Source organism: Cucurbita moschata, unplaced genomic scaffold, assembly GCF_002738365.1.
Source record: "Cucurbita moschata cultivar Rifu unplaced genomic scaffold, Cmos_1.0 Cmo_Scf00018, whole genome shotgun sequence".
Taxonomy (NCBI): Eukaryota; Viridiplantae; Streptophyta; class Magnoliopsida; order Cucurbitales; family Cucurbitaceae; genus Cucurbita; species Cucurbita moschata.
This window is the reverse complement of record NW_019268534.1, coordinates 349,576-377,447: the sequence shown is the minus strand read 5'-3', so window position 1 is coordinate 377,447 and position 27,872 is coordinate 349,576. Positions and strand designations below refer to the sequence as shown.

The window sequence follows — 27,872 nt, the reverse complement described above, 5'->3', positions numbered from 1 at the left end:
TAATGTGGACAAATGGTATGGGGTTCCCATTTTTTTCATTAAAAACAATCAACTATGACTTGGACACACCTCATTAAACCATAATTTTATTATTATTATTATTATTATTTTATTTTTATTTACTTTTCCTTCCCAAGATTCATTATTATTATTTTTAATTACAATTATTTTGGTGGAACGTCTCACCAACTTTACCATAATAATAAATGAAACAAATATTTATAATATAAGTTTCTAATATATTTTATATAAAATTAAAAGTTTAAAACAAAATTTTAATTTTTTTTTAAATTTAATTTTATTATATTTGATTAAAATTTAAATTTAGATGTTAGAAGTTAAATATATAATAATATTTAAAAAAAAAAAAAACAAAATTAACCAACTATTTTTAATCATAAGGATAGTACGCACTAAGAATAACGACATTTAAATTGGGGAAAAGATGTCGAGGAAGATGATAATGGTATCAGATTCAGAGTGAGGAATGTGATGACCTATTAACCGACCTAGCAAGCACCCACGCACCACCGTATTCCATTTTGATTTGGGATTTCTATAAGATTTAATTTCAAATGTGAAAGCGATTTTAGTTCGGAGCAATTTTGTTTATTATTGGGATTCCTTTCATTTTTTCCCAACTCGGAACTTTTCTGTTGGCAGCGATCTTCCTTCCCGTGGCAGAGCGCAGGAACAGATGTAAGAGACGGAGGAGGAGGAGATTAGAGAACAAAACAAAAACGAAACGAAACAATGTGCTTGAACAGAGACGAAATTTGAGTGGAATTTGGAATTTGGAGCATCTTCAGGTTCTTAGTAACGCCATTGATGAAACCCAACTGCAAAATCCGCGCGGATTTGAGTTTCCCTAAATACCTCTCTTCCTATTTTGCTATCACTTCTCGCTCTCTCTCGCTCGGTACTTTGTTTCTGTATTAAACCCCAACCTCCCATGCCCTTAAAGCCACTCCTCCCTCCCCTTCTGGTTTTGTGTTCTTAACGACAGAACAAGAGAGAGTGGTGTCGCTTTCGCTTGTTCTTCATTTGTTTGGATCGTTTTTAATTCATCTCTTTCTTTTTGAGATTTGGTTGTTATATGTATGCGCCCTTTCTTGTTTCATCTCTGGATTTATCAGTGGCGAATTAATTGGTGTTGGAGACTGGCGAGGCGGCTGATTTTCTAGTGCAACTGGGTTTGGTTTGCTGTTCGTCATCAGTAATCACATAGTTACCTCTCCCAAAAGGCAGGTTGGTCAGTTTTATTTTGTACTTTCAGTGATGGATCGTCTTCTTTTTTTGATTTTTCCTCTCCCCTTTTGTCCATTCCCCATTTCGCTACAGACAGAAAGACTTGCAAAGCGTCGTTCTATTTCTCTCTCTCTGTGTTTCTTCGACTTTCGTGTTAACAAAAAATGGATTTGTTGGCATGTGCTATGTGTCTGCAGGCTGTCTACCGAAGCGCTCATTAGGTGTCTACGAGAACCCAGATGGAGTAATGCTCATCTTCATAACAGGGTCCTATTTATCTCAATTAACTCGCCGCCGACTCACTGTTTTGAATCGCCTTCCTCACAAACATCCCGCAGTCAATAATGGGTGTTGCCCATTTATTGAATACAACCCAAGCTTTGTCATCTGATGTACGATCGTCTAATACCTTGTCGGAAGCATTTGGAACATTGCCAGTTTTGGAGCTCGTATCAATTTGCATAAATCTAGCACTTTTTATCTTCTTCTTCTTCACTGTGTTGGCGAGGCGGATATCTATTTTTGTTACTCGCCTTGGCTTCATCAAGGATGATGAGTCTGGTGCGAATACAAGTCCAATTCGGCGCAGCGCGGATGGTGAAATTCATGATGTTGAAGTCGGGGTCAGTTTTAAAATATCGGTTTCATGTTGTTTCTATGTGTTGTTTGGACAAGTTTTGGTATTAGCTTTTGATGTCATTAGCTCAATTCGAGAGTCTGTTGAAGGGAAGGAGGGTGAAGATTGGTCTGTTGTTTGCTTCCCTGCTGCTCAAGTTTTGTCTTGGTTTCTTTTGAGTTTTTTGGCTCTGCATTGCAAATTCAAGGCTTCTGAGAAATTTCCATGGCTGTTGAGGGTCTGGTGGTTTGTGTCGTTTGTTGTTTGTCTGTGTGCGTTGTATGTTGACGGAAGGGAATTGTTTGTACAAGGCCTGGAACACCTGCGCTCTCATGTTGTTGCAAATTTTGCTGCAACTCCTGCTTTAGCTTTCCTTTGTTTTGTTGCTGCTAGGGGGGTTACTGGTATCAAAGTTTATAGTAACCCTGATCTTCAAGAGCCTTTGCTTCTTGAGGAAGAACCAGGATGTCTCAAGGTTACACCTTACAGCGAAGCCGGGCTTTTTAGTTTAATTACACTTTCTTGGCTGAACCATCTTCTCTCAATTGGTGCAAAAAGACCACTTGAACTCAAGGACATTCCCCTTCTTGCTACGAAAGATCGATCTAAGACCAATTACAAGATTTTGAACTCGAACTGGGAGAAACTGAAAGCAGACAATCCTTCGAAACAGCCTTCTCTTGCGTGGGCCATTCTGAAGTCCTTCTGGAAGGAGGCTGCTTGTAATGCCATCTTCGCTTGCCTGAATACTCTAGTTTCATATGTTGGTCCTTATATGATTAGTTACTTTGTTGATTACTTAGGGGGGAAAGAAACTTTCCCCCATGAAGGATACATATTGGCTGGTACGTTCTTTGCAGCAAAGCTTGTGGAGACTCTGACAGCCAGACAGTGGTATCTTGGGGTTGACATATTGGGGATGCACGTGAGATCGGCTCTCACAGCATTAGTATATCGAAAAGGACTTCGGCTTTCCAGCTCTGCCAAACAAAGTCATACCAGTGGAGAGATCGTGAACTACATGGCTGTTGATGTGCAAAGAGTTGGGGATTACTCATGGTATCTCCATGATGCTTGGATGCTCCCTATGCAAATCATTCTTGCTTTAGCTATTTTGTATAAGAATGTTGGAATTGCTTCTATTGCAACATTGATTGCCACTATTGTCTCCATTATTGTTACCATTCCAATAGCTAGAATACAAGAGGATTATCAAGACAAATTGATGGCTGCCAAGGATGATAGGATGAGAAAAACTTCTGAGTGCCTGAGAAGCATGCGGATTCTGAAGCTGCAAGCTTGGGAAGTCAGGTATAAAGTGATGTTGGAGGAGATGCGGGGTGTGGAGTTCAAGTGGCTTAGAAAAGCTCTTTATTCCCAAGCCTTCATTACTTTCATTTTCTGGAGTTCCCCAATATTTGTCTCTGTTGTTACTTTTGCCACCTGCATATTGTTGGGTGGTCAGCTTACTGCAGGCAGTGTTCTTTCTGCACTAGCCACTTTTAGAATCCTCCAAGAACCACTTAGGAATTTCCCCGACTTGGTGTCGATGATGGCTCAGACAAAAGTTTCCCTAGACCGCATTTCTGGACTGCTTCTGGAGGAAGAGTTGCAGGAAGATGCAACTATTGTCCTACCTCGAGGCACACCAAATCCTGCTGTAGAGATCAAAGATGGCATCTTCTCTTGGGACTCTTCTTCTCCAAAGCCGACTTTATCGGGAATACAAGTGAGAGTGGAGAAAGGGATGCGTGTTGCTGTTTGTGGTGTTGTTGGTTCCGGGAAATCAAGCTTACTATCTTGCATCCTTGGGGAGATTCCAAAAATCACGGGGGAGGTAAGTCTTTTAGAATTCCACTCTCAATTTGATATTTCTATCCCATGTTCTTCCCCTTTTTGTTGTTGGTGGTGTTGCAAGTTTCTTCAGTACTTCACTTTTTAATCTGCCCAGGTAAGATTATGTGGTACTTCTGCATATGTGCCTCAATCACCTTGGATACAATCTGGAAACATAGAAGAAAATATTCTTTTTGGAAGTCCTCTTGACAAACCAAAATACAAGAATGCTATTCAGGCTTGTTCACTGAAGAAGGATTTAGAGAATCTCCCGCATGGAGATCAAACAATAATTGGTGAAAGAGGAATAAACCTTAGTGGAGGTCAAAAACAACGTGTTCAGCTCGCCAGGGCACTTTATCAAGATGCGGATATTTATTTACTTGATGACCCCTTCAGCGCTGTTGATATACACACTGCCTTAGACTTGTTTAAGGTTATATATATTATTTACGACATTCCATATTGTTCTCAGGTATCTGGTCGTATGGTTACTGATAACGGCAACATGTAATGCAGGAATACATAATGACCGCCCTTGCAGACAAAACTGTCATTTTTGTTACACATCAAGTCGAATTTTTGCCCGCTGTAGATTTGATATTGGTATGGATTTTTCTTCATATTTTATGCAATCATTGTTCTTAAGGGCTAAAAGGAAGTTGAATTCAATGGGGTTAGTATGGGGTTGAAAACATATGTTTGGAACTTTCTCGAACTTTAGGAATTGATATGCCTCGAGCTTTGAATTGATGGGAAAACTAGCAGGAATGAATTATTGAAATGAAGTTGGCCATTGATGGTTTTTTGTCCATGTAGACAGTTGTAGAGTGACGTTTAGTGAACTATTTTTCACATTTGTTCATGCAATTGTGATCTCTCCTATGTCTTTTCGTTTTGTTCCCTAAAAAAGGAAAGGAAGTATTCGACAATAACTCTGTATTAATGGAGATACAATTATCTTTTGCTCGATCATTCCTTTTCCATCTGTACAGGTTATCAAAGAAGGCCGCATTATACAGGCAGGAAAATATGATGATCTTTTACAAGCAGGAACTGACTTCAACACTTTGGTATCTGCTCATCACGAAGCTATTGAAGCTATGGATATTCCCAACCATACATCTGAGGATTCAGATGAAACTCTGTCGGCAGATGAATCTCTTAATCTTGGTAGAAAGTGTAATATTGTTGGAACTAACATTGACAATTTAGCCAAGGAAGTGCAAGAATCTATATCTGCAGCAGAGCAAAAGGCAATCAAGGAGAAAAAGAAGGCAAAACGTTCTAGGAAACGACAGCTTGTACAGGAAGAGGAAAGGGTAAGAGGGCGGGTCAGCATGAAGGTCTACTTGTCATACATGGCTGCAGCGTATAAAGGTTGTTTGATTCCTCTCATAATTGTTGCACAAGCATTGTTTCAATTCCTACAGATTGCAAGCAACTGGTGGATGGCATGGGCAAATCCCCAAACTGAAGGGGGCCAACCTAAAGTGACTCCCATGATCCTCCTTGTGGTCTACATGGCCCTTGCTTTTGGGAGTTCTTGGTTTGTATTTGTTAGGGCTATTCTGGTTGCTATGTTTGGTCTTGCAGCTGCACAAAAATTGTTTGTCAAGATGCTTGCATCTATTTTTCGTGCACCCATGTCATTCTTTGACTCAACACCAGCAGGACGGATCTTGAATCGTGTAAGTTTCTCGTTCTAAGAGACAGATGTCCAATCAATTTAATCATGCTATTCACACACACTAAATTTTTGTTTGAACTTCGAATTACTTAATCACTTTCGGCCTTATAGGTGTCCATTGACCAAAGTGTTGTGGATCTTGATATTCCATTTCGACTTGGTGGATTTGCTTCAACGACAATACAACTTATTGGCATAGTTGGTGTTATGACAGAAGTTACCTGGCAAGTCTTGCTTTTAGTCATTCCCATGGCTATTGTTTGTTTGTGGATGCAGGTGAGTACTGGTTTCAGGTTCCCCCTTCTGATGTTTCTCTTATGATACTCGTGCTTTCTTATAAGAAATAAAACTATTTTCTCAATCACTTTTACTATGTCGTACTTTTATCTCTCGAAAGGTATAGATTTGTACAGAAGTATTATGTAGTTGTACCACATCGGTTCTAGGATTATAAATTCCAAAAAAAAAAAAAAATCTACTTTTTCCATTTCTATTTCTTCTCCAAGGATTGAAAATTCAGTTGTTTCCATATTTTGATTAAGGGTATTGAGGGTGTGTGACCTTACTAAGAGCATTTTATGATGCAGAAATACTACATGGCTTCATCAAGGGAGCTTGTTCGCATTGTCAGCATTCAGAAATCTCCGGTTATTAATCTTTTCGGCGAGTCAATTTCTGGAGCAGCAACAATACGAGGTTTTGGACAGGAAAAACGGTTTATGAAGAGAAATCTATATCTTCTTGATTGTTACTCTCGTCCGTTCTTCTGCAGTCTTGCTGCTATCGAGTGGCTCTGCCTTCGTATGGAGTTGCTCTCCACCTTCGTCTTCGCTTTCTGTATGGTTCTACTAGTCAGCTTCCCTCCTGGCAGTATTGATCCAAGTACGTCACATATTCTCTTCTAGATTCATTGCCTTTTGGTATGCTGAGTTTATTACATGCTATGGAGTCGGTCGGTCCTTCAAAATAATGAATTGAAGTCGCCCGACTTAAGTTGGGAGGATGTTGTTTTGATTGAATTGATGTTTCCAGTTTAGTCTGATGCTATTGTTAATACATATGTTCTGTGTTCTGCTCCTAGCTTAGCATATGGATCTTGAATCTTGACCATGCAAATGATTTAAAAAGAACATTAAGAACTGTTTAGTGATGTAGACAAAAAAGGGGGACTGGATCGTCAAATTTTATCGTCACTGGTTTTTGTTTGTGTAGGTATGGCTGGCCTTGCGGTAACGTACGGTTTGAATCTAAATGCTCGCTTGTCACGGTGGATACTTAGCTTTTGCAAGCTCGAAAACAAAATTATATCTATTGAAAGGATTTATCAGTATAGCCAAATTCCAAGCGAGGCACCATTACTTATTGAGGACTCTCGTCCTTCTTCCACGTGGCCTGAGAACGGAACTATCGAGCTTACTGATCTAAAGGTAATACAAAATTTTCTCATGGTAATACAATGCCTGATGGAAACTGACAAGTTCCTCTCTTGTTTTCTTTTTCAAGGTTCGGTACAAGGAAAATCTTCCTTTGGTGCTCCGAGGTGTAACGTGCTGCTTTCCCGGTGGAAAGAAGATTGGGATTGTTGGCAGGACTGGAAGTGGTAAATCTACTTTGATCCAGGCGCTATTCCGATTGGTCGAACCATCAAGCGGAAGGATCGTTATTGACAACATCGATATTTCTACGATTGGCCTTCATGACCTCCGTAGCCGTCTCAGTATCATACCGCAGGATCCCACGTTATTTGAAGGCACGATTAGGGGCAATCTCGATCCCCTCGAAGAGCATTCTGATCAGGAAATTTGGCAGGTCTGATCTCTCTCTCAAATTCCCACTTCACTGATTTTCTACTAAATAGCTGTAGTAGTAATTCTTTTTGTAACTGAAAGAACGAGACGAGTTTCCAACGTAATAAAAAGCTTAAGTGTAAGGCCCCAGCATTCATTGGTTAGCAGATATTGTCCGCTTTGGCTCGTTACGTATCGCCGTCAGCCGCACGGTGTTAAAACGTGTCTGTTAGAGAGAGGTTTTCACACCCTTATAAGGAATGCTTTGTTCCCCTCTCCAATCAATGTGGGATCTCACATAGTCTGTACCTCTTGAATGTTCTAATACTCTTGTACCGTAAAATGAAATGGGGTTTTCCTGATTTGTATTTAATGTCGTTCAGGCATTGGATAAGTCGCAACTAGGACAGATGATCCGTGAAAAGGAGCAAAAACTAGACACACCAGGTATTTAACAAGCAGATATGGAACCTATCTCCTTTTTTATTGTCCTTTGTCGGCTGTTCTTGACATATATTTCATGCATGTTTGGTTGCTGCTGATGGAATCCTCTTTACAATGAACTTGCAGTGCTCGAAAATGGAGATAACTGGAGTGTAGGGCAGAGGCAACTCGTAGCATTGGGCCGTGCGCTATTGAGACAAGCCAGAATACTTGTTCTCGATGAAGCCACAGCATCGGTCGATATGGCCACAGATAATCTCATCCAGAAGGTTATTCGAACAGAGTTCAGAGACTGCACCGTATGCACAATCGCACATAGAATCCCGACTGTAGTCGACAGTGATCTGGTTCTGGTACTAAGCGACGGTGAGTACTGCTCCTAGCCCAAAGCCAAATTGTAATACGAACAGAGAAAAGCACAATCACATGTTTACTTAGACAATCAACTGAGATCTAGATTTGGATGTGGTTTGCAGGTAGAATTGCAGAGTTCGATACCCCTGCACGATTATTCGAGGACAAGTCATCTATGTTCCTCAAACTAGTGACGGAGTATTCCACGAGATAAAATGAGGAGAGCAGTCAGTTTTGTTGAGATGGGATGCCTGAAAACGACGTCTATCTCAGTCGGATGCAGGAGGAGGTGGAAGGGGCCGAAACGACGAGTGCTCGATGAGCTGCGGCTGCATTCAGCAATGGCAGCAAAAGGAAGGATTGAAGAATAAAGAGAGGAGATGGGGGCAGAAGGGGTGAGTTAAAGGTGTAAATTGAAAGTGAGGGTCTTGTTGTTTTATTGAATGAATGGATGAATGAATGAATGAATGAATGGTTAGGAGAAATAGGATGAAGAATAAATGAAACCCCTGTATGCCAAAACAACAATAATTAACACACCAGATAATGAGAGCCGCCATGGTTTTTCCGGCAATACAACGGTTGGTTTAGATGGGGGCTAATTTGTAGAGTTGAGTTAGCCAAAATACTCTTCTTTTCCCCTTTTGATCTCTTAATCGATGATATCTGTCTTAATCAATTAAAATATGTTCATATATTTTGACTACGAAGCTTTGACGGGTTTTTTTTTTTATTACAAATTGAATGGATCTCTAGTTCATTGTTATCAGATTTTTATGTGATTCAAGGACGATGATGTTTAATCTTTTATCGTTACAATCGTTTGATCGAAAATTTTGATTTATTTACCTTCTGCGTTTGGAAGCATATTGTGTTTTTAGCTTGATGCTCTTATTTTTTTTTCTATTTTACGAACATGTGAGATCATTTGGTCGATGGTAGATGTTTTTAACTAGGTGTATCGTGCCTAGTAGAAAGTTGAATTGTGTTAAGCTTCAATCAATCTATTAGTAGTTTAGTGTTGGGAGCTTAATTGTTCATAATTTTATAGAACTTTTATTATTTAAGTTTAAATTTTTCTCTTGATTTCAGTACTCAACGATCTTCAATTCATGTAAATGTTTCAACCGAAAATCATAGTTCAAGTTTGAAGTTTATGCTGACGGTTAGAGATGTCCATGAGTAGGGTTGGGGCGGGAAAAAAATCTCTCCCTATTCCCTCCCTCGTTTGAATGAGGATTATGTTTGAGACGCGTACTCAGAGGCCCCACTCCACATGTTAAATGGGCATCTCTTTTAACCATAACCAAGTAGTGCTAATTTCTCCCTTTTTAGAATGGCTCGAGTGGCTACATTTATGTTAAGTCTAGTCGCTCGGGCCGTTGTACCTTTTGATTATGGTATGGTATTGTCAGATCCGAACATAGGGCTACTTTATTTGTTTGCCATATCTTCGCTAGGTCTAGTAAAACGCCCCACTCCACAAGTTAAATGGGCATCAAATATCGAGGTTGAATCGTTATGTACATGTGAAATCTCTACTTTTAATATTTTTTAAAGTTGAAAATAAATAAATTTTAAAAATTTTCGTTTAAATTTTGTGATGAAACGTATGGGCTCACGTTGAGGCCCGCTTAAAATGACAAAACCCAAGATCCAACAGTGGAAGCCTGTTCGTGTTCATCAAAATTCCTCACCCTGTTAACAGAAGATCTTCTCTCTTCCCCCGTCCCTCACTCCGGCAAGATTCTGATCAAAGATGCAGGCCATTTCAAGGCGTCTAGCGCAGCAGCAGAGTCTCAACTCTCCTTCCTCAATTTCTTCTCTCAAGTTCATATACCCTCTTTCTCATCACTGTAATCCCTCATTCCCCTCTGCCGTTCTCTTCCTTGCGCGATTCCCCTTCGCCTTGATTTCTTATTTTTTCTGTTTTCTTTTTCCAGATTGTGGGGCTGATCGTCCACGATATGAATCCACCTTGGCTACGAGGGGAGTCGGGCACCTTGTCCGCAAGGGCACTGGTGGGAGATCGTCCGTTAGGTAATCTAGCCCTATATTTTTCGTGTTTGAATTATTCTATTTGATCGTCCGCCTAATGTCGGACAAGAATGCTGGATTTTGAGTGCTTTGGAATTGTGTGGGAATTTTGGAAATTTAATGTAATGAACAGTGGTGCATTGGAATGTCAATATAATCTTTCAGCCGATATTGAACGGAAATACTTTTCCTTTTACTTTCTTTTCTCATTGTCATTAATCGCTCGATTCATCTACAGATAAAGGTAAGCGTCTGTTAAATATACTTTTTTTTATTGAGTAATTTAGAAGATCATGGTAGTACTCACTACGATCATTCTGGCATCACCCCAGCTTCTATGGGATAATGAAGCGGGCAACCTTATTCTGAGGTTTCCCTGTCGCTGTCAAGATAATCCTAGAATGTGCTTATCTGTTCTCCTTAAGCATACACATTAGGATTTTCAGGCAGATCCGGTTATTGATATTTAACTCGAATTGGGTTCTAGTTTTTAGTTACGAAACGAAATTCTGTCTCTGAATTTTCTGATTTTACTGTCTCATCACAATAATCTTTTGCAGTGGGATCGTGGCTACTGTCTTTGGAGCTACTGGATTCCTTGGCCGTTATGTTGTACAGCAATTAGGTAATTGGCGAGCATAAATGATGCTAGCGCTGGGTTTTCGTTTTGCCTAAATATGCCATTTATTATTTTCCTGTATACCTACTACTTTTAAATGGTTCTGGTAGTGGGTTTGGAAGCATTGGCTCTATTATTTATTATCTATCAATTTTATGCTAAGCATTGTTTTGGAAATGAATTTTGTTTCAGCTAAAATGGGGTCCCAAGTGTTAGTCCCTTTTCGAGGTTCTGAAGATTCACCTCGTCATCTCAAATTAATGGGAGATCTGGGACAGGTAGAGTAGTATACGATGTTGCGATGCCATGGATGATAGCCCTATATCTTTTTTCCTTGTGCTGCTGAATGATTTCGTTACCCCCTCAAAGTTAATTCATTTACCTTTACTTTTCTTTTTTTCTTTTTTGTTTTCAGATAGTGCCAATGAAATACAACCCAAGAGATGAAAGTTCTATAAAAGCTGTCATGGCAAAGGCTAATGTGGTCCTTAATCTTATTGGTATGGGCTTCCCATTTTTCACCCTTCTTGTGAAAGGTTTAAATCTTTTTTTTTTTTTTTTTTGTAGCCTTTTTAATATTCGACATTAACAACTTTGTTGACAGGAAGAGAGTATGAAACAAGAAATTACAGCTTTGAGGAAGTGAATCATTCCATGGCAGAACAACTTGCCACGGTATGCATCTGTACTTGAATGCCATGTCTAAATTGTCAAAAAATTGGTATGTGATTAATTGTTGCTCTTCTTAGAAGGGATTTTTTTTCCTGTTTTTTCTTATGAAAGTTACCTTCTTTCAGCTGTTCTATTCGCAGCTTCTACGTCTTTGTTTGGCTTGTGTTTTCATATGGCCTTCTGATACTATCGTGAAAGTGATTCTTATAACAAAAAACAAGGATTACAAAATTGGCGGGCAGGCTAAAAGCATCATAGAAGTAAAGTAGCTAGGGGAAGGGAGGGAATATATGATTTTTAAATCACCCCTCAACTCAAAATCTTAAGTTGATGGTTTATGGAAAATTAAAGCATATAGTTACTTCAACTCTCCCCCTTATTTGTGTACTTGAAAATTTGTAGAAAGCCAACAAGTGGAAATTAATATTAATTGGGGAGGGAATGGCATTTGAACATATGACCTCCTACTCTGATACAATTTAGTTACCAACATACAAAATTTGAATAGAAACAATTCCATTGATGAGATGGAATAATTGTTTTGATTATAAACAAATTCAAAATTTTTATAGATGAAGGTGCAATTTTAAACAACATAGTATTATTATGAATAATATGATAATGAATCAATTTAAGAAATTGGAGCTTTCGTAGGAGAGTGGGGAGAGAAATGAGCACTGTTTTATGCCTATTTCGTAGTTAATTCAATAAAATGAAATAAGCTATTTTAGAAAGGGCTTCAAGCGCAGAGGGAATGCACTTGCATTGAGACACTTTTTAAAATACTGGCCTATATGTGATCTTTGGTTTCCACATTATGATACTGCTGCAAATATCAGTTATAAAGGCAAGATAAACACAAAAAGTGTTAAGAGTAGTTGTGTATATTAAGTTGAAGTATAATCTTCTGGAAGCATGTTGCATATGCAGCATATAACTCAGGTATGCTGCAACTTCATGATATTTTCCTTTGATTCTAATTGAAATATGAACTTTCTTCTTTAGGTAGGAAAAGGAATAAATCATGAATGTGCTTTCAGTGTTTTTCTTTTTGAAGCTAGCTAGAAAGTAGTAAAAAATCAAGTTATGATTCCTCTTTATTTTTGGTCTCTAAGGAAGTATACTACCCTCGTTTCTTTTCGAGTCTGATGTAGATTAGGTCTTTGCCCTCCATTTCAATATTGTAGATTGCCAAAGAACACGGTGGTATCTTGAGGTTCATACAAGTTTCCTGCCTAGGGGCATCTTCATCATCTCCATCCAGATTTCTGAGGGCTAAAGCTGCTGCTGAGGAATCTGTTTTGAAGGCATTCCCTGAGGTAAACAGTTACCATCTGTTTCCTGATTTTGAGTTGATAATGCCACATGAAGTAACGTATCTGAAAATATAGTTTTTTTTTTCTTCAAATGGTAGTTTTCTTTTATTAGAGAATCTTACAAATTTTGATTTTTCTATAGCTGCTTATTTATCATGGATTTATCTTTTATTCTTATGGGAGTAATTGTTTATGAAGATTGAGGGTAGGGGTGTACCTGGGTTGGGTTGGATTGAGAGGATTTTTTGGACCAACTCAAAAGTTCGGGTTGGTTGGATTGGTAACCCAACCCAACCCGAAATTGATTCACAACCCAGTCCTCTATTTTCGAGTTGGGTTTAGGTTCCTTTTTTGTTTTTGTTTTTTTGTTTTTTTGTTTTTTTTTTACATTTTAGTTGTGAATCAATTGCATAGATATTATCACCTACAAGTTCAAAATGTTATTACCTATTATAAACTTTTAGTTGTGCAATGGATTCATAACTAATTTGAACTAAAAGTTGTGATATTGTCCCCTAAAACAATTACCACCTATAAACTTTTAGTTTAAAAGTACTAAACTAAAATTATCACCTATGAACATGCAAGGGATATGCAATGAATCAATTCCAACGACACCTACATATAATTAATTATTCACATTCACAATATATAATCATTCAACATAAGACCTAAAATTCACAATATATAATCATTCAACATAAGACCTAAAATTCACAATATATAATCATTCAACATAAGACCTAAAAATTTAGTTTTTGTAAAAGTGCAAGTAGTTAATCTTTACAAACTTGAGCACAAACTTTAAGAGCACGAACTTGAACCTGCTCAGTATATAAAATAATAAAAATAACTAGTTTATATTATGCATAACAGAAAAAGAAAACTATTATTAAAATATTTTACTTACATTGAAAGAGAATTATTTGTGCATGACACTGGTGGAGCTGGAGGGCATTAAATCACCTGAAAAATTAGAAAAATATAAGTTGTGTTAGAACAATATAGATTGCAACAAATAGATAATAAGATATTGTTTTTCTACCGATTCAATTTTGGGTACATATCAAAGCTTTCATTGTTTTTTGTGTCAAAGAACTCCTAGAAGAATCAAGAATCCTCCCACCGATAGTAAATGTTGATTCAAAAGCTACAGTTGACACGGGAACGACCAAAAACATCTTGGACAATTTTTTTATAAAACTTTATATTTAAAATCATTAGCTTTCCACCATGCCAAAACTTCAAAATTATCATCAAGTTCTTGATTGAGGTCAGATAAATATCGATCCATGTCATTCTTTAACTCTAATGAATTTTGCTTTTCTCTTCTGCTTTTGTATTGTTATAAATACTCAAAATGTATCTAGCCAAGGGACACGAGCTGAAAAGGTGACCTTTGAGTTTCTGCCACATTTTTGCACAGGGGACAACTTGTTAATCTGGCTAATAGCACAACAATATTTCTTCAAGAAATGTTAAGAGATTTTTAATATTTTTAATTGCAACTTTTCTTCATTTATTTAGTGGTTAGTGTGGGAGCTGATGTTTCTAAAATATGTTTTTACAGGCAACAATTCTGAGACCTGCAGGTATGATTGGTACAGAGGACCGTATTATGAATACATGGGCACATTTTGCTAAAAAATATGGCTTTGTTCCCCTCTTTGGAGATGGATCTACAAAGTATGTATTTCATATCACATATTATATTTATCAAAATCTCGTATTGTAGGTATTGAATGGTTAGAATTTTCTGATTGTTATCCTTCCTAACCACCAGCGCATTCTTTGCAGAATCCAACCTGTGTATGTTGTTGATGTTGCTGCTGGAGCTGTTTCAGCCTTGACAGATGATGGAACCAGCATTGGAAAAGTTTATGAACTAGGTGGTCCAGAGATCTTTACGGTCCATGACTTGGTATGTTACTTTTTTCGAATATCCTTCCTGCTCTCCCCTAAAGAAAAAAAGAGAAGAGGTTTCCTTTTAAAGCTTCATGTTCTATGCAGGCAGAAATTATGTTCGACATGATCCGTGAATGGCCTCACTATGTGAAAGTCCCTTTCCCTATTGCAAAGGTAAAATCAGTAGAAGTTGATGATGATGTGCCATGATGTATATATGCTTTTCCTCAAGTTCTTTCTATATTCCCACTGTATTCCTTCTTTTATTGGTTGCTGTTATGCATCACGAATCCTTCGTTTTGTTGATTCATATTTGTTACTTGTTTCCTTTTTCCCCGTAATAATTGCATAATTTGGACTATGCTAGATGATTTTTTTAGTGATGTAAATAAGTCGATGAAGTTTCGTTGGAAATAATCTTTTGTATCCAATTTGGATGGGATATTCTTCTTTTATAGCCTTAAAAATTGAACCTTTTGAAATCATCTTTTGTATGCGGTTTTAATGTGGATCCTATGCTGTTACTGCAGGGGTTAGAATGGTAGCTATTATCAATGTTAAGAAGAAAATAAGTGGCGTTTATTTATTAATGAAACTGCAGTCTGATGATAACAGAGATCGTCATTTGTGTAGGTTAAATGGAGATTTATTTCTAGAACCCATTGATGCATATAATTTAAACTTGTTAATTGATAATTTGAAGACTACTCTTCTGATATTAATGCATTAGTATAATTGTACAAAACAAATTAAACCTAGGAAAGTGTAAGTTGCTCATTGAGATGTAACTTGCTGTTGATGTTGTTTAAAAAACTAAAAGCTGCTGTTTGGCTTCAGGCAATTTCTACTCCCCGCGAGATTCTACTGAACAAAGTCCCGTTTCCATTGCCAACGCCATCCATTTTCAATCTGGATCAGATCCTAGCTCTAACACAAGATACAGTTGTTTCTGAAAATGGTATGCATACCCCTCGTTAATTTTGCTCTGCCAATAAGTCGAGATGTTCCCTAATACTCTTTGATCTTGCAATTGGATTTGCAGCATTGACTTTCAATGATCTTGGGATTGCACCACATAAGTTGAAAGGATACCCTGTCGAGTTTCTTATATCGTACCGTAAAGGTGGCCCGCAATTCGGTTCGACAGTCAGTGAAAAAGTCGATCCTGATTCTTTTCCAGGCTTCTCGAGATAATTTGTATTAACTTAGTTGAAAAGGTTTGAGAACCGCCTGGTTTATGTCTCCATTTGATCAACAAATAAAATGGAGAATGTTTTTGAGTTCAACCCTCGTGTATCCTAATCTTCTTGATTCATGATTTAGAATTCACAGTTTATTTGGTGTTGTAATTAATAAAGGCTGGGATGCTTGGCTACAGCATACTATGATCATAAAATGTGTTTTTTCAGGAAAAAGAAAAGAACAGAAATGGGAAGAAGCCCAGGAGTTTTGTTCTTCTTTGGAACCAAACTAACACATCACCTCATCAAATTCCCGAGCTATGAAGTAGTAATCGGCTATATAGTACGGTTAGAATCTCATTGCTATCTTTACCATCTTTTATTTTAGTCTTATAGCTTTATTAGTCTATATGCTTCTTATGGATACATAAATCTAGTCTAAACGACTTTAACTTTTCAAAATTTCTTATAACTCCTTTGAAATTACCTTCAATTGAGAAAGATCCAATTTGAAACAAAGAATCATATGGGTACTCTTATCTTTCTCCAATTTGTCCCATTTTTACGCGGATTTTCAAACATGAAGTAAGCTTCCAAAATCAGAATCTCCCAAGTTCTTAGTGTCTCTTTTTGAGCATTAAACTCAACCATGCTAACTCCCAACATCCCTTCGTGGGTTTTATTATCCTTTCCTATATACTTTATAGTTTAGAATAGAATTGGATGAAGAAATGGTTTAGGATAGAATTGAGTTGAATGAGTAAGAAATGGTATGTTGGAAAGTTGAAGACTTAGCTTTGTTGAAGATGAAGGCATAGATTCCAACAAATTCTTCATCCATCAGCATCAACACAGTATTGATGGTGATTCAACGCAAAACAAAATTGGCCAAAACAGGTCAATCTAATCACAGAACAGACAATGAGAAGCAGAAACCGTATTAGGCGATTTTATTTCTTGACGAATTGCAAGCCATTGGCGTTGGAGTATCGCTCCATGAATCTCATGAACCTGTCCCACTCCCTCGGAGTCCGCATCACGTACTTGGCCTCGATTCCCGCAGGTTTTCCATTAATGAACTTGGCGTTCACATCCACCGACTGAATCACACCTTCCTCATCGATCATGTAGAATCCGGTAATGTCCCCGACCTCCCCCGACGAGTCGAACACCGACGGCTGCTCGAACTTGAAAATGGCCATTCCGTTGGTGCCGTCTCGGGATTTGGTCAGCCTCACGTCCGGCACCGTCTGCTCGTCCGTGCCCTGGATGAACTGGATCTTCGGCAGAACCATGAGGATCGTATTGGACGGCCGTCCGTAGGGTTGACATCTGCGGCGAGTGACCGTCTGGCATTTTCCGCCAGAGACGTTAAGGGAACGGCCGTGGAATGCGGAGAAGACGCTGCTGTGAAGTCTGGCGGAGGCACAAGCTGCTGAAGAAGAGTGAGTTTGGTGATGATGATGAGAACTAGGGTTGGGGAAAGGGGAATGCAGAGAGTGATAGAGTTACCTTTGGTGTTGGTGGATGAAGGATGATGCAGATGGGGAGAAGAAAGGGAAGTGGATGCGAGAGATTGCAGAGTCGCCATTGATTTTGAAACGCAGCCAGCAGAGAGAGAGAGAGAGAGAGGGAGAGAGGGAGAGAGAGATAAAAGGCAAAAGGAAGGGGAGAATGGTGTGGTGTGAAGATTGGTAAGGTGTGTAACCACGAGAGCCATTCACTTCCATTTCAATCCCTTCCTCACCACCCTTGCTCTCTACTAACTATTAATTTTGTGCCTATAAATCTTTTTTTTCTTTCTTAAATATCTTTACTAAATCGAATACCTTATTTTAAAAATATTTTTAAACATTAAAATTTCAAATTTCAAATGTTTGGGACTCTAATAGAAGATTGACAAGGTGGCACCCATTCGACTATGTAAGTATTATAATGTGAACAAAGAGAACGATATATCATCCAACACATGTGTGTAATAGTGTAGACGAACGTCAAACGACAAGGATTTTGTGCCCTGATTCACGTGGCAGAGGTTGGTATATGAAACACAAGAGAGTTCATTTCGAATGTCTCGATGAGATGAGTGACACATGGGTTGATTCCGATAGATATGTCCAAGCAAGTCATGATGGTCGAGCTATCCTGAGACATGAGATGTTATCACGATGCATGAATCGTGTTGTTGGGAACCAAAATGATAATAGAGACGATGCGTTGCACATGAGAGACTTTAACCTAGAGTAGAAGCAAGATCGAGCCAAATGATATGACTTTGCATGGATACAAGTCGGCTAGAGTCGCATACAATTGACTATGCATGCACGTAGTATATGGCCATTTCAAGCTTTGAAATTCACCATTTTCATGCGACTGCTCTTCTACATTCTAGGGAATTTCCATACCATCTTCACTTCCAAAACTTGCCATCCCAAGCTTTTATCCATGAATTTTAGTTTAGAGTATCATAATTCACAAGCAACGCATGTATGAAGCAATATGTTACAGATTAAAGCGGGCACGTCAACAAGTGTAATTTTTTCCTCCGAACGAGAATAACTTCTCATGGATATAATGAAATCTCACAAAGTGGTATAAATGAAAGTTTATGTCAGCGCCCATAACATGAACGCTATCCATACAAAAAAAATGGAATAAAAAACAGAGTGATTGATGTTAGCAATCTTGTTGGATAATAATCTTCTAAGCTGGTTCCACCTAGAACTAGAAGGCATTTGGACGAAGCAGTCCACAGAAAAATATTATTTTGATGCTAATAACGAATATTTTAATCCTTCGGTCAGCTCGAAATCATGTCGGGACAGAAAACTAATAAGAAGCTGCAAACTTACTAGCTGACTTCATCTCTTCTCTGCCTCCGGAGACTGACAATCAGTGCATGCGACACAAGCAGCAGCAGCAGGGGCAAACTTCTCAGTGAGATTAATACGCATTGTTTGCTGCTTACCTTCGTTTTCGGGAACATGTAGGAGAGCATCCATGATCAGGATGTCCCAGTCTCGTGGCCGGAGAAATGATATCCAGGATTCCTCTGTTCAGATATTACAATTCAAAAAGCATTATAAAAAGAATAAAGACGAGGCCAACTTTACTCGCCCCGAAGACTAATATAGAACAAGATAATAAAAGGTTGAACGAGGACCTCCATTACGAACTGCCTTCAGTTGGACGATCCCCGTGCCTTGGGGTCCTGATACCGGAAACGTGCAGGATAGAGAATGTCTCTTATGAGCTACTGCAAGTGATGCATTGTACCATGGACCTTTAACAATGGGTTCTCCAATAGCATCTATAATTGCTTTATTGTTCTTGGCTTTCTCTATGGCTTTGCTGGAAAAGTAATACATTAAAATCAAATAATTTTAATGCCAGCAAGCAACTGCAAAAGAAAATTGCTACAAACGTACATGTAAAAGCTTCGTATTTAAGGTACAATGCAAGATGCAAGCATATTCTAAGAACAAGGATATTAAATGTTTATCTAAGAACCCATGAAACAATCAGACCTTGATGCCTTATTCTTTTGCATTGGTGGAGCCATTTTTTGTATAGTTAGTCAAGTTATAGTTTGGCTCCTTTTGCTGGGGCGTTTTTTTGTATGCTCTTCTGTATTCTCTCATTAGAAAAGCTCAGTTTATCCACTAAAAGGAAGCACGAGATCTTTTGGATTCGCTGATTGGGATTTCTTTATGTCCAACGGTGTGAAGAAAATATTTGGTAGGAGATAGAGTGTGGGTCGAAGTCCGTCTCTCTTGTCGGAACTTTCCAATCCTTTTAAGTTTTGAATGATAAGCAAACAGGAAAGTTAGTCCTAGTTCAGTTGGTTCTAAGTCATGTTCCTATTCATTCTGAAAATATTGATCAAATCCAGGGTCTCGTTCTAATTGTAAAAAGGTAGCTAACTTATTGAAAATGGTGACCTCAGTTATATATAATACACCAAGCCAAGAAAAAAAAAAGGCTTTCAGGTCAAAACGGGTTATAGATACACCAAGCCAAAAGTGTGCTGGTGAGTATTCACTGTAAGCAGGAGTCCGGTTGAGCTTCTAAAATTAAAGTAAAAAAATGCATCCGCTTAAAGCCCCTGAAGCCCTATCATCTATTAGCACGATTTCATTCATAAAAGTACTAAACCTGTAACAGCTTAAGCCTACCATTAGCAAATATTGTCCCCTCAAGGTTTTAAAACGCATCTACTAGGAAGAGGTTTCCACACCCTTATAAGGAATGTTTTGTTCCCCTCTCCAACCGACGTGGGACCTCACAAAACCTGAGTAACTAGGCCAATAACAAAGATTTAAAGCCCCAACAAAAACAGAGCAAGCAAAGTACGTATGGGTAAAAGAAACCAAAGAAAAAGAATTCTTGCATTCTCTTGTCCCCAAGGTTGATAACCGAACGCTTTTGGTAGCAATGATGTAAACATCACGTTGTATTAGAGATATTATCCTATCCAATTCATTAGTTCATCTAAAGTGAAAAGGCTTGGTTTAAAAAATACAATGACCTGAGTGATGTAAAACCATAGCCAATTTTAAAGGTTGAAAACAACATAGCAATGGTGAGAGTTTCCTTAAACTTCAAAGCACTAATAAGTGAAACATGGCAGAAAACAGTTGCATAAAAAGCAATCCCAAGATATATAGTTTATCTTCTCCAAATTCAGACCTCCATTTGCTTAAACGATATAATTCATCCAAATTTTGAAAATCCCTAACAAGTCAGACATACCTGCTACAGCTATGATAAATGGCGAGGTCATCTAAAGCACTCAAGGCTACACCACCAGTAACAGTAACAAGTACAAAGGAGACTGCATTGCGACCCCAGGATTTATTCACCCCTTCCTCCGATGGCCTTACGGAACTGCTGCAAAGCAACCCTAAATCAGAGATCGCCAAGTTTCATTCTATCCGTTACAGATCGATGAAATATCTTGTAAGAATCATTCCATAGAAAACAAAATAAAACAGTTCCAAGTTCTAAACGAACATATAAGGCGGAAATTAAACCTGCTATACGATCAAAACATGTAAAAAGTGAAGAACCTAGATGTATCTCTTCGAAAAAAATGCGAGCAATCGATTCCATGTTGAACGGAAGCTCGTGGATGAGTTAGTAATTGTTCGCGTAACAATCCGAGAAATGGAAGCGTGAACAAACAGAAGAAAAAAACGAAAATCGGAATGACAAGAAGGACGCACCTGGAAGCGTTCGGAGTTGGAGAGCGCTTGAATATGGAAAGCAACCTCTTCGCCAGCATTTTCAGCTTGTGGGTTCTTCGCTCCCTCAGCCGCTCACCGCAAAATCGTTCTGCCGCGCTTTCTCGATAGAAATCTTCCCTAAAAAAATTGTCGGCTGATTTTGAGCAGACTTGTCAAATGAAAGATATAAAATCAAAACTTGAAATTCCAACCCTTAATTTAATAGATCTTTTGAAATAGTAATCCTCATAAAATTACAATTTTGAAGTCATTAATGAAAAAAATTTGTGAATTTCATTGAATAATCATTAATTAAAAGTTGAAAGACATGTTTATTGAATGATTTTCGAAGTTTGGAGACTAAATTTGTTTGTAATTTAACAAAAATAATGCTGGATATATACTACTTTTGTTGAGATGGAGATGGGAACATCATAAAAAGCAAAGGAAAGGGAAGTTTTGGGTGTTTTCCCGTGAGGTTTAGGTCTCCCACTCCTCATCTGTGCATCAGATACTTGCTTCCTTCCTTCCTCTTCCACCATACAATTCTATATTTCCATTGATTTCAGTACTCAACGATCAAAATTATGCTGCTCAGAAGCTCTTCTACGCCGCTTCTTCGCTCTCTTCTCCCGCCGGACCACCTCCATCACCACCATGATGCCGTCGGGAAACACTCCCCTTCCCCCTCCCATTCCCCCTTCGCCTTTCGCTGTAACAATAAACCCCTTTCTTTCTCCGACCACCATCGCGCTGCTCCCACTGGCTTTCGGAGAACCCACTCCGAAGGAAATTTGATTACCCTTTCTCATGCTTCAGATGTAATCGATGTCCATGAAGACCCTTTTTCATTTGATTCATTCAATTTCAAACCCTCCAATAAACTCAGTCACAGGCCTAACCGCTCCATTCTCGAGACCATACCTTCGTTTTCCTTCTACGGTTCCAGAGCCAGGACTGAAGAAGAAGATGACGAAGACGATGATCAACATGCTGATCCGGAGGAGGATGAAGTTGCCTTGGAGAATTTTGGCGTCCATAACAGGATGGACGCTGCCATTGTAACTCCGGAGGTTAGGGCCATGGAACAAGCTTGGACCAGAATGAATTCAGGAGATGGGATTGGGTTTGTGGGTGATTTACAGAAAGAGATGCATCTGGCGAGAGGGCCAGGTGGTGGCGGCGGCGGCGGCGGTGGTGGTGGTCGACGGCGGAGTGGCGGAGGTGGAGGGGGTGAGCAGCATGGCATGGAGGAGTATTACAAGAAAATGGTAGTGGAAAATCCAGGGAATGCTCTGGTTTTGAGGAACTATGCGGAGTTCTTGTACCAGGCAAAAGATCTAAGCTTGTTTAAATTTCTCTCTACGTTATTCTTTACTGTCACTCACCCAGTCCATCTAAGGGGTTTCCTTTCGGTTTTTGTTGGCAGTGGAAAGGAGACGTGCGAGGAGCGGAAGAGTATTACAGCAGAGCCATTTTAATGGATTGTTCCCAAGATGGAGAGATTTTGTCAAAATATGCGAAGTTAGTGTGGGAGTTGCATCGTGACCAACAAAAAGCTTCATCCTATTTCCAACGGGCTCTCCAAGCTTCTCCACATGACAGGTAATTCCTTTAATACTCTCTCAACTATTCTACAAGATGAAAGCTCAAATCATAACTTCAATCCTCAACACAGTGGTGATATTATGTGAAGTATCAGAAGTTTCCTCATTCTAGGCTCCAATTTCCACGATTTCCACTTCAAGAATAGTTCATGAAAAATCTGAAAAATCAAATGTTATTACAACTTTTTGTGGATATAGTAGCTTTTTCTGATGCAAATGAGTAATATTACGTGATTCTTCAGCCATGTGCAAGCAGCCTATGCTAATTTCCTGTGGGAAACAGAAGAATATGAGGATGGACGCAGCTTAGGAAAAGAAATGGCAACAGACTTACACGGCAGCTGCAACAGCTTGACATGAAAGTGAATGCCTGCTGCTGCTGCTTTTTCTTGGCTTCTGTAAGCATTTTCAAAGTTGTTCCATGTCTGCAATGTAATGAAAGTGAAGAAACAAGGAATAGAATAGCATAGAGGAGGCAGGGCATAAGTAAGCAAGTTCAGTATAAGATTAATGAAAAGGATCATTTTCTAAGTCTTTTTGTCTCTCACATTGCCTAACAAGTGCTTGTACTTGAGAAATGCCAAAATTTCCCACTTGAATTGCATCTCAAAAACCATCCAAGTGAGAAAATCACCACCATCTTATCTTAATAATTAATTAATCCCTCACAAATTAACATTTCCAGTAACGTCAACTCACACACTCAAAACACAGTACAAACCAATTTCCTAACCACTCACACCAGAGACGCTGGCTTTCTCTGAACCATCAATCGTAGTAACCACCTTCATACCAAAAACTCTAACACAGTTTCGTCTCCAAAATGGTTATGCACAAACTGGATGATTGATGATACTATTGGACCTTGTGATAACCCCGCTGAGGGAAGCCATTGCCTCTCAACCTACCGTAGTCACTGCCATCCTGGCTGCTTCCTCGTCCCAAATTACGAGACCCAAATCGTCCTCTGGGGGCGTCTGACTGAAAACTACCTCTGCCTCTTCCCCTTCCTGATCATGGCACCAATAAAATGCATCAGAAAGCATCCATGTGAGCCGATGCAAATAAATCATCATTAGCAAGAATTTTGCTACTTTTAAGTAGAAGTAAAACCATATATAAACTGGACTGCAGTAACTATTATCAATACAGAGTTGGCTTATATAATACAACTGATTATGTCTCAGAGTTGCACTTACTTCCTCCCCGTGCACCACTGCTGTTTGGCCTTCGTTCCTCAATGTAGACTTGCCTTCCAGCTATTTGAATTGGAGATGCCTGTAGCAGAATATGACAAGACTTATATTTTACAAGGGAAAAGTAAAAACCAATTCTAAACGGCACACAACATGAGAGAAAAGACTAGTAGTGTTGAATACTCGAGCACGTTCAAAGCACTGTCCAGAAAGCCAAAGCCGTTTGAAATAATTACCAGGACTAGGTGCAATAAAAATTTTAAGATTAAATAAAAATTAACTCAAAGAATAGGAAAGGGTAGGGGGCGGACCCCTATACAAACTTGGGTTTTCTATCACAAATGCCTAAACAACAACGTTTGTCCCTAGCTAACACAAACAAATGATAAATAGGTTAAGTGTGGTCCAAACCTTCAAGGCGTTTTGAACACCAAGAATATCTTCAAACTCAACGAAAGCATAACAAACCCCAATTTCCTGTACAAAGCAATCTATATTTAGCCAATAAAAACTAACCAACAAACATAAATATATATATATATATATATATAAGAACCTGACCTTTCGAGACCTAATGAATACACCATCAGGCAGAATTCTGCCAAAAGCTTTAAATTGTTGCTCAATTTCAGCTTCTGTAACAGAGGGCGGCAAGTTTCTAACGTAGACAGATTTTGGTTCACCTGAAGGCAAGACAACACAAAACTAATCAGATGCTTTGGGAGTGAAAATCACACAAAGTACAAGAGTCCTTTCACAACGTCTCAAAACACATAAACAGTTCAAACAGAATGCAGAATGGCATACTACAAAATACACCTAAGAACATATGTCATGTAAAATTTCATGTGAATGTATCGATCCTCGACACAACAAACAAAAAATAATTAAAATCCCACGGTATAACCAAAAGATCAATAATCTCACGCCACATTATAAAGACTGAAGTACAAATAGAAAACAATAATGAAGTCAAACTATTGCAATGATTTAGAATCGAAGCACCATTATTTAAAGATGAATCAAGAATTTGACCTTCATCTTCGGCACCAAAACCTTCTTCAAATGTATCTGCTCCAGATTCTGGGGTATATGACGATGCAGGGTTTATCTGTTGTGGGGCAGGTTCTGGAGTATGGTTCCACTCGGAAGTAGCTGGAGCACTTGGATAAAATGACGGTTGGGGATTAGCTGATTGTGCAGATTCCGCTCTAGCAGCTCTCAACTACATAGTAATAATATTATCAACATATAAGAAAACAATCCCACATCTGTAACACAGATCAATCCCAGTTTAAGCTGGAATGACTGGAAACAAGGACAGAGGCCTAAGAAGCCTTCAATTTATGACAAGGATGAAAGAAGAACACAATAAATATAGCTTTTCAACTTTTGTTTTCCTCAATTTGGTTACGTTTCTGTTATATACCCATGTTATACTCCGAACTCCACAGATTATTTTGTAGTCAGTCACAAAAACTAACTAATAAGGATTATGGCTTGATGGCATATTTCCATTGCGCACACACACATACACACATAGCATACAGACACGGGCACCAGCACTAGGATAGGAGCTATAGTAGAGTGCACATACAATGGAAGCATAAGTTCTCTTTTCTGGCTCTCCAACGGGTTCATCAACTACTGCAGAATGAGGCTCCTGTTCGCTGTTATCTACATTTTGATGCGCAGCAGTAACCAAATCCTCCACAGGGGCCTCCACCACAACAACTTCTGATTCAAATTCTTCTTGTGGCTGTTGCTCAGGAAGGCTGTATTTATCAATTGGATCATCTTCTATATGAATTGAGTCCACATACTCCCTTGCATTCTCTTCCAAAACATAGTCGGAAACTGCCAAAACAAAATCAACTTAACCTATCGAACTGCTCAAGTCAATCTAGCTATTAATGATCTGCGTAGAAACTATTTCAGCAACAAAAAATTTCACTTTCAGCTATTACTAATCTTTTAAATCTTCTAAAGTTTATGCATACAAGTTGCTTCAAAAGATCAAATGCACCACATGAAGGGAAAAGAATCCACTATCGATGGCAATGATAGAAGCACTTTTGATAGTTCTCTCTTCTCCATCTATAGGTAAAACTAAAAACCGAAGTGGTTTGTTGCCAATTCTTCAACAATATTGACGAAGTACCTGGTGGCTCTGGTACGGAACTGGGAGCATTAAGTTCAGCTTCAAATTTATTCTCTGATGGTACAGGCAACAGATTCTGCTGAACTATCTCCTCCTCAATGAAATGAAAGATATCATTAAGAACAAAGTAACCCTTCTCTTGAGGAGCAAGAAAAAATGTCTGCACAAACTTCCTAATCCCATTAAACTCCTTTGACTTTGCAGAACCTGAAACCACAACTAGGATACCCCGATTCCAAGACTCCATTGAGTTGATCGTCTTGATTGAAAATGCAGTGAAATTTAGCGACATGATAAGTGTATGTATTTGCTGCAGAAGAAAAGCTAGAGTAAGCAACATGAGAAATAGTAGTAACAATTGTTTACGTCACGCAGGTCAGAGCTTGTCACAACAAACAAGTAAAGAAGCGGCGTATATATTTCTGCTTTTCTTGACCGTAAAACATTAGTAAAAGATTCAAAAACCCACAAATCCAAGAACCCGTAATAATATTTCATAGCTCAAACCCTTATAAAGAACAACTATTACCACTACGTACTGATCAACACATTTTGAACAAAACAAAGAAGCAAGAAACAATAAGAAACTAAAGGACAAAAATCAAGAAATGACGAAATTTCCCACTCAAACCAAAACTTAACCAAATAACTTCACTCAAACATGGTCAAATCAGCCTATACTTCACTAGTGCCGAAAATTGAAACATGGCCATGAGAAGTAGAAAAACCAGAAGTACCAGCATTGTGTTAGCAGTCTCAGAAGAATCCCCATCAACCCGAACCATGGTGCTAGCGTCGGCGTAAAATTGATGGACAAGGTCAGGTTGTTGCCGAAGAACATGGTAGTACTGCTCCACAAAGTAGGAACCAACCTGTATCATCTCAAATACCAAATCCACTCATCACAACCAACAATTTACACACAGAAACTTAGAAAAAGGCAAGGATAGAAGAAGATAGAAACCTGAACAGCGCTGACAGATCCAGAGTAAGCTGCCATTTTCGCAACTGTAGATAAGCAGAGGAAAAAAGTAAAACTCAGTTCACCGCGAACAGCATGCAAAATCCCCAAATCCTAAAACCCAGTTGCGTAAATACGAAGATGAGTAGATCCAAGGGAGACAAAAGAAAAAAGGAAGCAGAAAACCCTAGGAGGGAGAGTAGTTAAAGAAATCTGTTTAAGTTCGTTATAGAAATGGCGAATCGTGGATTATATAAGGGGGAAGAGAACCCGACAAGAACAAGGAAAAAAAGAGAAGGCGCCGCCGATGAGTTAACCGAAGATCGGAGAGATGGCGATAAGGAAAAACCTCAAAAGCAAAGGCAGCTGCAGATCTATGGAAGGGGAAAGCCAAAGGGATTTCCTCTCTTTTTTGGGTTGCAGAATTTCAAGACTATAACGATTTGCCTTTATTTATATATAAAAAACGTCGACAAATCACGGCCCTTCGATCACTGGACTCCACTCTCCATCAACACCGCCACGTTATCCCCCGTCACTCCATCAACGGCTCAGATCTCCACAAGCTTCCCTCTTCGGGCGGGTGGGTCATTCACCCGACCCGATTCCGACCCGGTAGGATATGATTCCATCAAGACAAACCTCTTCCGTCAGTAAAAGCCAGCTTTTTTACTGCGGTAAGATGTTTAGGATCAAAATATGGGATTTTTTAGGATATAAATAGAAATAATCTATTACATAATATCTAAAACAAAGAGTAAAATAGTATAAATTATTTAGTTTCATTTGGAATAATAGAAAATAATTTAAATTTAGGATAATGACGTAAAAAAGAAAAAGGAAAAAACAATTTGTTGTCCTCTCTGTCAATTCTGAAAAATACTTATAGCATTTCTATAAATATGGTAAATCTAATCATGAAAAAAATCTATTAATTGTTTGGATAATGACATATTAGAAAATAGTTTCTTAAAATGTAATATTTAAATTATATAATATTTTATTAATTAATTGTTT

General features: G+C 38.6%; 6 protein-coding genes across 10 annotated transcripts; 3 read left to right on the top strand and 3 right to left on the bottom strand.

The window, feature by feature from the left end:
• The first annotated feature begins 454 nt into the window (after nt 1–454).
• LOC111455964 (ABC transporter C family member 5-like) lies at nt 455–8,621 on the top strand. Its single transcript, XM_023097627.1, has 12 exons — nt 455–1,248; nt 1,446–3,701; nt 3,816–4,136; nt 4,220–4,306; nt 4,696–5,391; nt 5,502–5,666; nt 5,978–6,272; nt 6,603–6,817; nt 6,894–7,199; nt 7,561–7,624; nt 7,748–7,987; nt 8,098–8,621. Exons 2-12 carry the CDS (start codon nt 1,593–1,595, stop codon nt 8,187–8,189), a joined length of 4,590 nt encoding a protein of 1,529 aa, XP_022953395.1. The 5' UTR covers nt 455–1,248; nt 1,446–1,592; the 3' UTR covers nt 8,190–8,621.
• Nucleotides 8,622–9,640: 1,019 nt separating this feature from the next.
• Nucleotides 9,641–15,979, top strand: LOC111456506 (NADH dehydrogenase [ubiquinone] 1 alpha subcomplex subunit 9, mitochondrial-like). Its single transcript, XM_023098395.1, has 12 exons — nt 9,641–9,831; nt 9,919–10,015; nt 10,573–10,637; nt 10,824–10,909; nt 11,047–11,131; nt 11,236–11,306; nt 12,491–12,622; nt 14,190–14,305; nt 14,417–14,540; nt 14,630–14,698; nt 15,362–15,482; nt 15,567–15,979. Exons 1-12 carry the CDS (start codon nt 9,735–9,737, stop codon nt 15,716–15,718), a joined length of 1,215 nt encoding a protein of 404 aa, XP_022954163.1. The 5' UTR covers nt 9,641–9,734; the 3' UTR covers nt 15,719–15,979.
• A 499-nt stretch (nt 15,980–16,478) lies between these two features.
• Nucleotides 16,479–17,441, bottom strand: LOC111455888 (photosystem II reaction center PSB28 protein, chloroplastic-like). 2 transcript variants are annotated; one of them, XM_023097530.1, is made up of 2 exons: nt 17,218–17,441; nt 16,479–17,140 (listed from the first exon to the last, which is right to left on the bottom strand). In XM_023097530.1, exons 1-2 carry the CDS (start codon nt 17,423–17,425, stop codon nt 16,656–16,658), a joined length of 693 nt encoding a protein of 230 aa, XP_022953298.1. In that variant the 5' UTR covers nt 17,426–17,441; the 3' UTR covers nt 16,479–16,655. The 2 variants fall into 2 exon arrangements, with proteins under 2 accessions (XP_022953298.1, XP_022953299.1); XM_023097531.1 differs by having other exon boundaries at nt 16,479–17,137; nt 17,218–17,432.
• Nucleotides 17,442–18,227: 786 nt separating this feature from the next.
• On the bottom strand, nt 18,228–21,165 carry LOC111456591. 3 transcript variants are annotated; one of them, XR_002712795.1, is made up of 5 exons: nt 20,931–21,165; nt 20,458–20,595; nt 18,869–19,056; nt 18,459–18,757; nt 18,228–18,423 (listed from the first exon to the last, which is right to left on the bottom strand). XR_002712795.1 is itself a non-coding variant. In XM_023098534.1 (4 exons), the coding sequence occupies exons 1-4, from the start codon at nt 20,987–20,989 to the stop codon at nt 18,567–18,569; spliced, it is 576 nt and encodes a 191-aa protein (XP_022954302.1). In that variant the 5' UTR covers nt 20,990–21,165; the 3' UTR covers nt 18,228–18,566. The 3 variants fall into 3 exon arrangements, 2 of the variants coding, with proteins under 2 accessions (XP_022954302.1, XP_022954303.1); XM_023098534.1 differs by having other exon boundaries at nt 18,228–18,757; XM_023098535.1 differs by having other exon boundaries at nt 18,242–18,757; nt 20,458–20,592; nt 20,931–21,162.
• Nucleotides 21,166–22,149: 984 nt separating this feature from the next.
• On the top strand, nt 22,150–23,068 carry LOC111456593. Its single transcript, XM_023098536.1, has 3 exons — nt 22,150–22,261; nt 22,360–22,535; nt 22,780–23,068. Exons 1-3 carry the CDS (start codon nt 22,178–22,180, stop codon nt 22,895–22,897), a joined length of 378 nt encoding a protein of 125 aa, XP_022954304.1. The 5' UTR covers nt 22,150–22,177; the 3' UTR covers nt 22,898–23,068.
• Nucleotides 23,025–27,292, bottom strand: LOC111456590 (putative G3BP-like protein). 2 transcript variants are annotated; one of them, XM_023098533.1, is made up of 10 exons: nt 26,859–27,292; nt 26,632–26,766; nt 25,895–26,204; nt 25,331–25,590; nt 24,769–24,958; nt 24,295–24,416; nt 24,145–24,210; nt 23,737–23,815; nt 23,486–23,547; nt 23,025–23,455 (listed from the first exon to the last, which is right to left on the bottom strand). In XM_023098533.1, the coding sequence occupies exons 1-10, from the start codon at nt 26,892–26,894 to the stop codon at nt 23,393–23,395; spliced, it is 1,323 nt and encodes a 440-aa protein (XP_022954301.1). In that variant the 5' UTR covers nt 26,895–27,292; the 3' UTR covers nt 23,025–23,392. The 2 variants fall into 2 exon arrangements, with proteins under 2 accessions (XP_022954301.1, XP_022954300.1); XM_023098532.1 differs by having other exon boundaries at nt 23,025–23,547; nt 26,859–26,902; nt 27,205–27,275.
• Between the last annotated feature and the right edge of the window lie 580 nt (nt 27,293–27,872).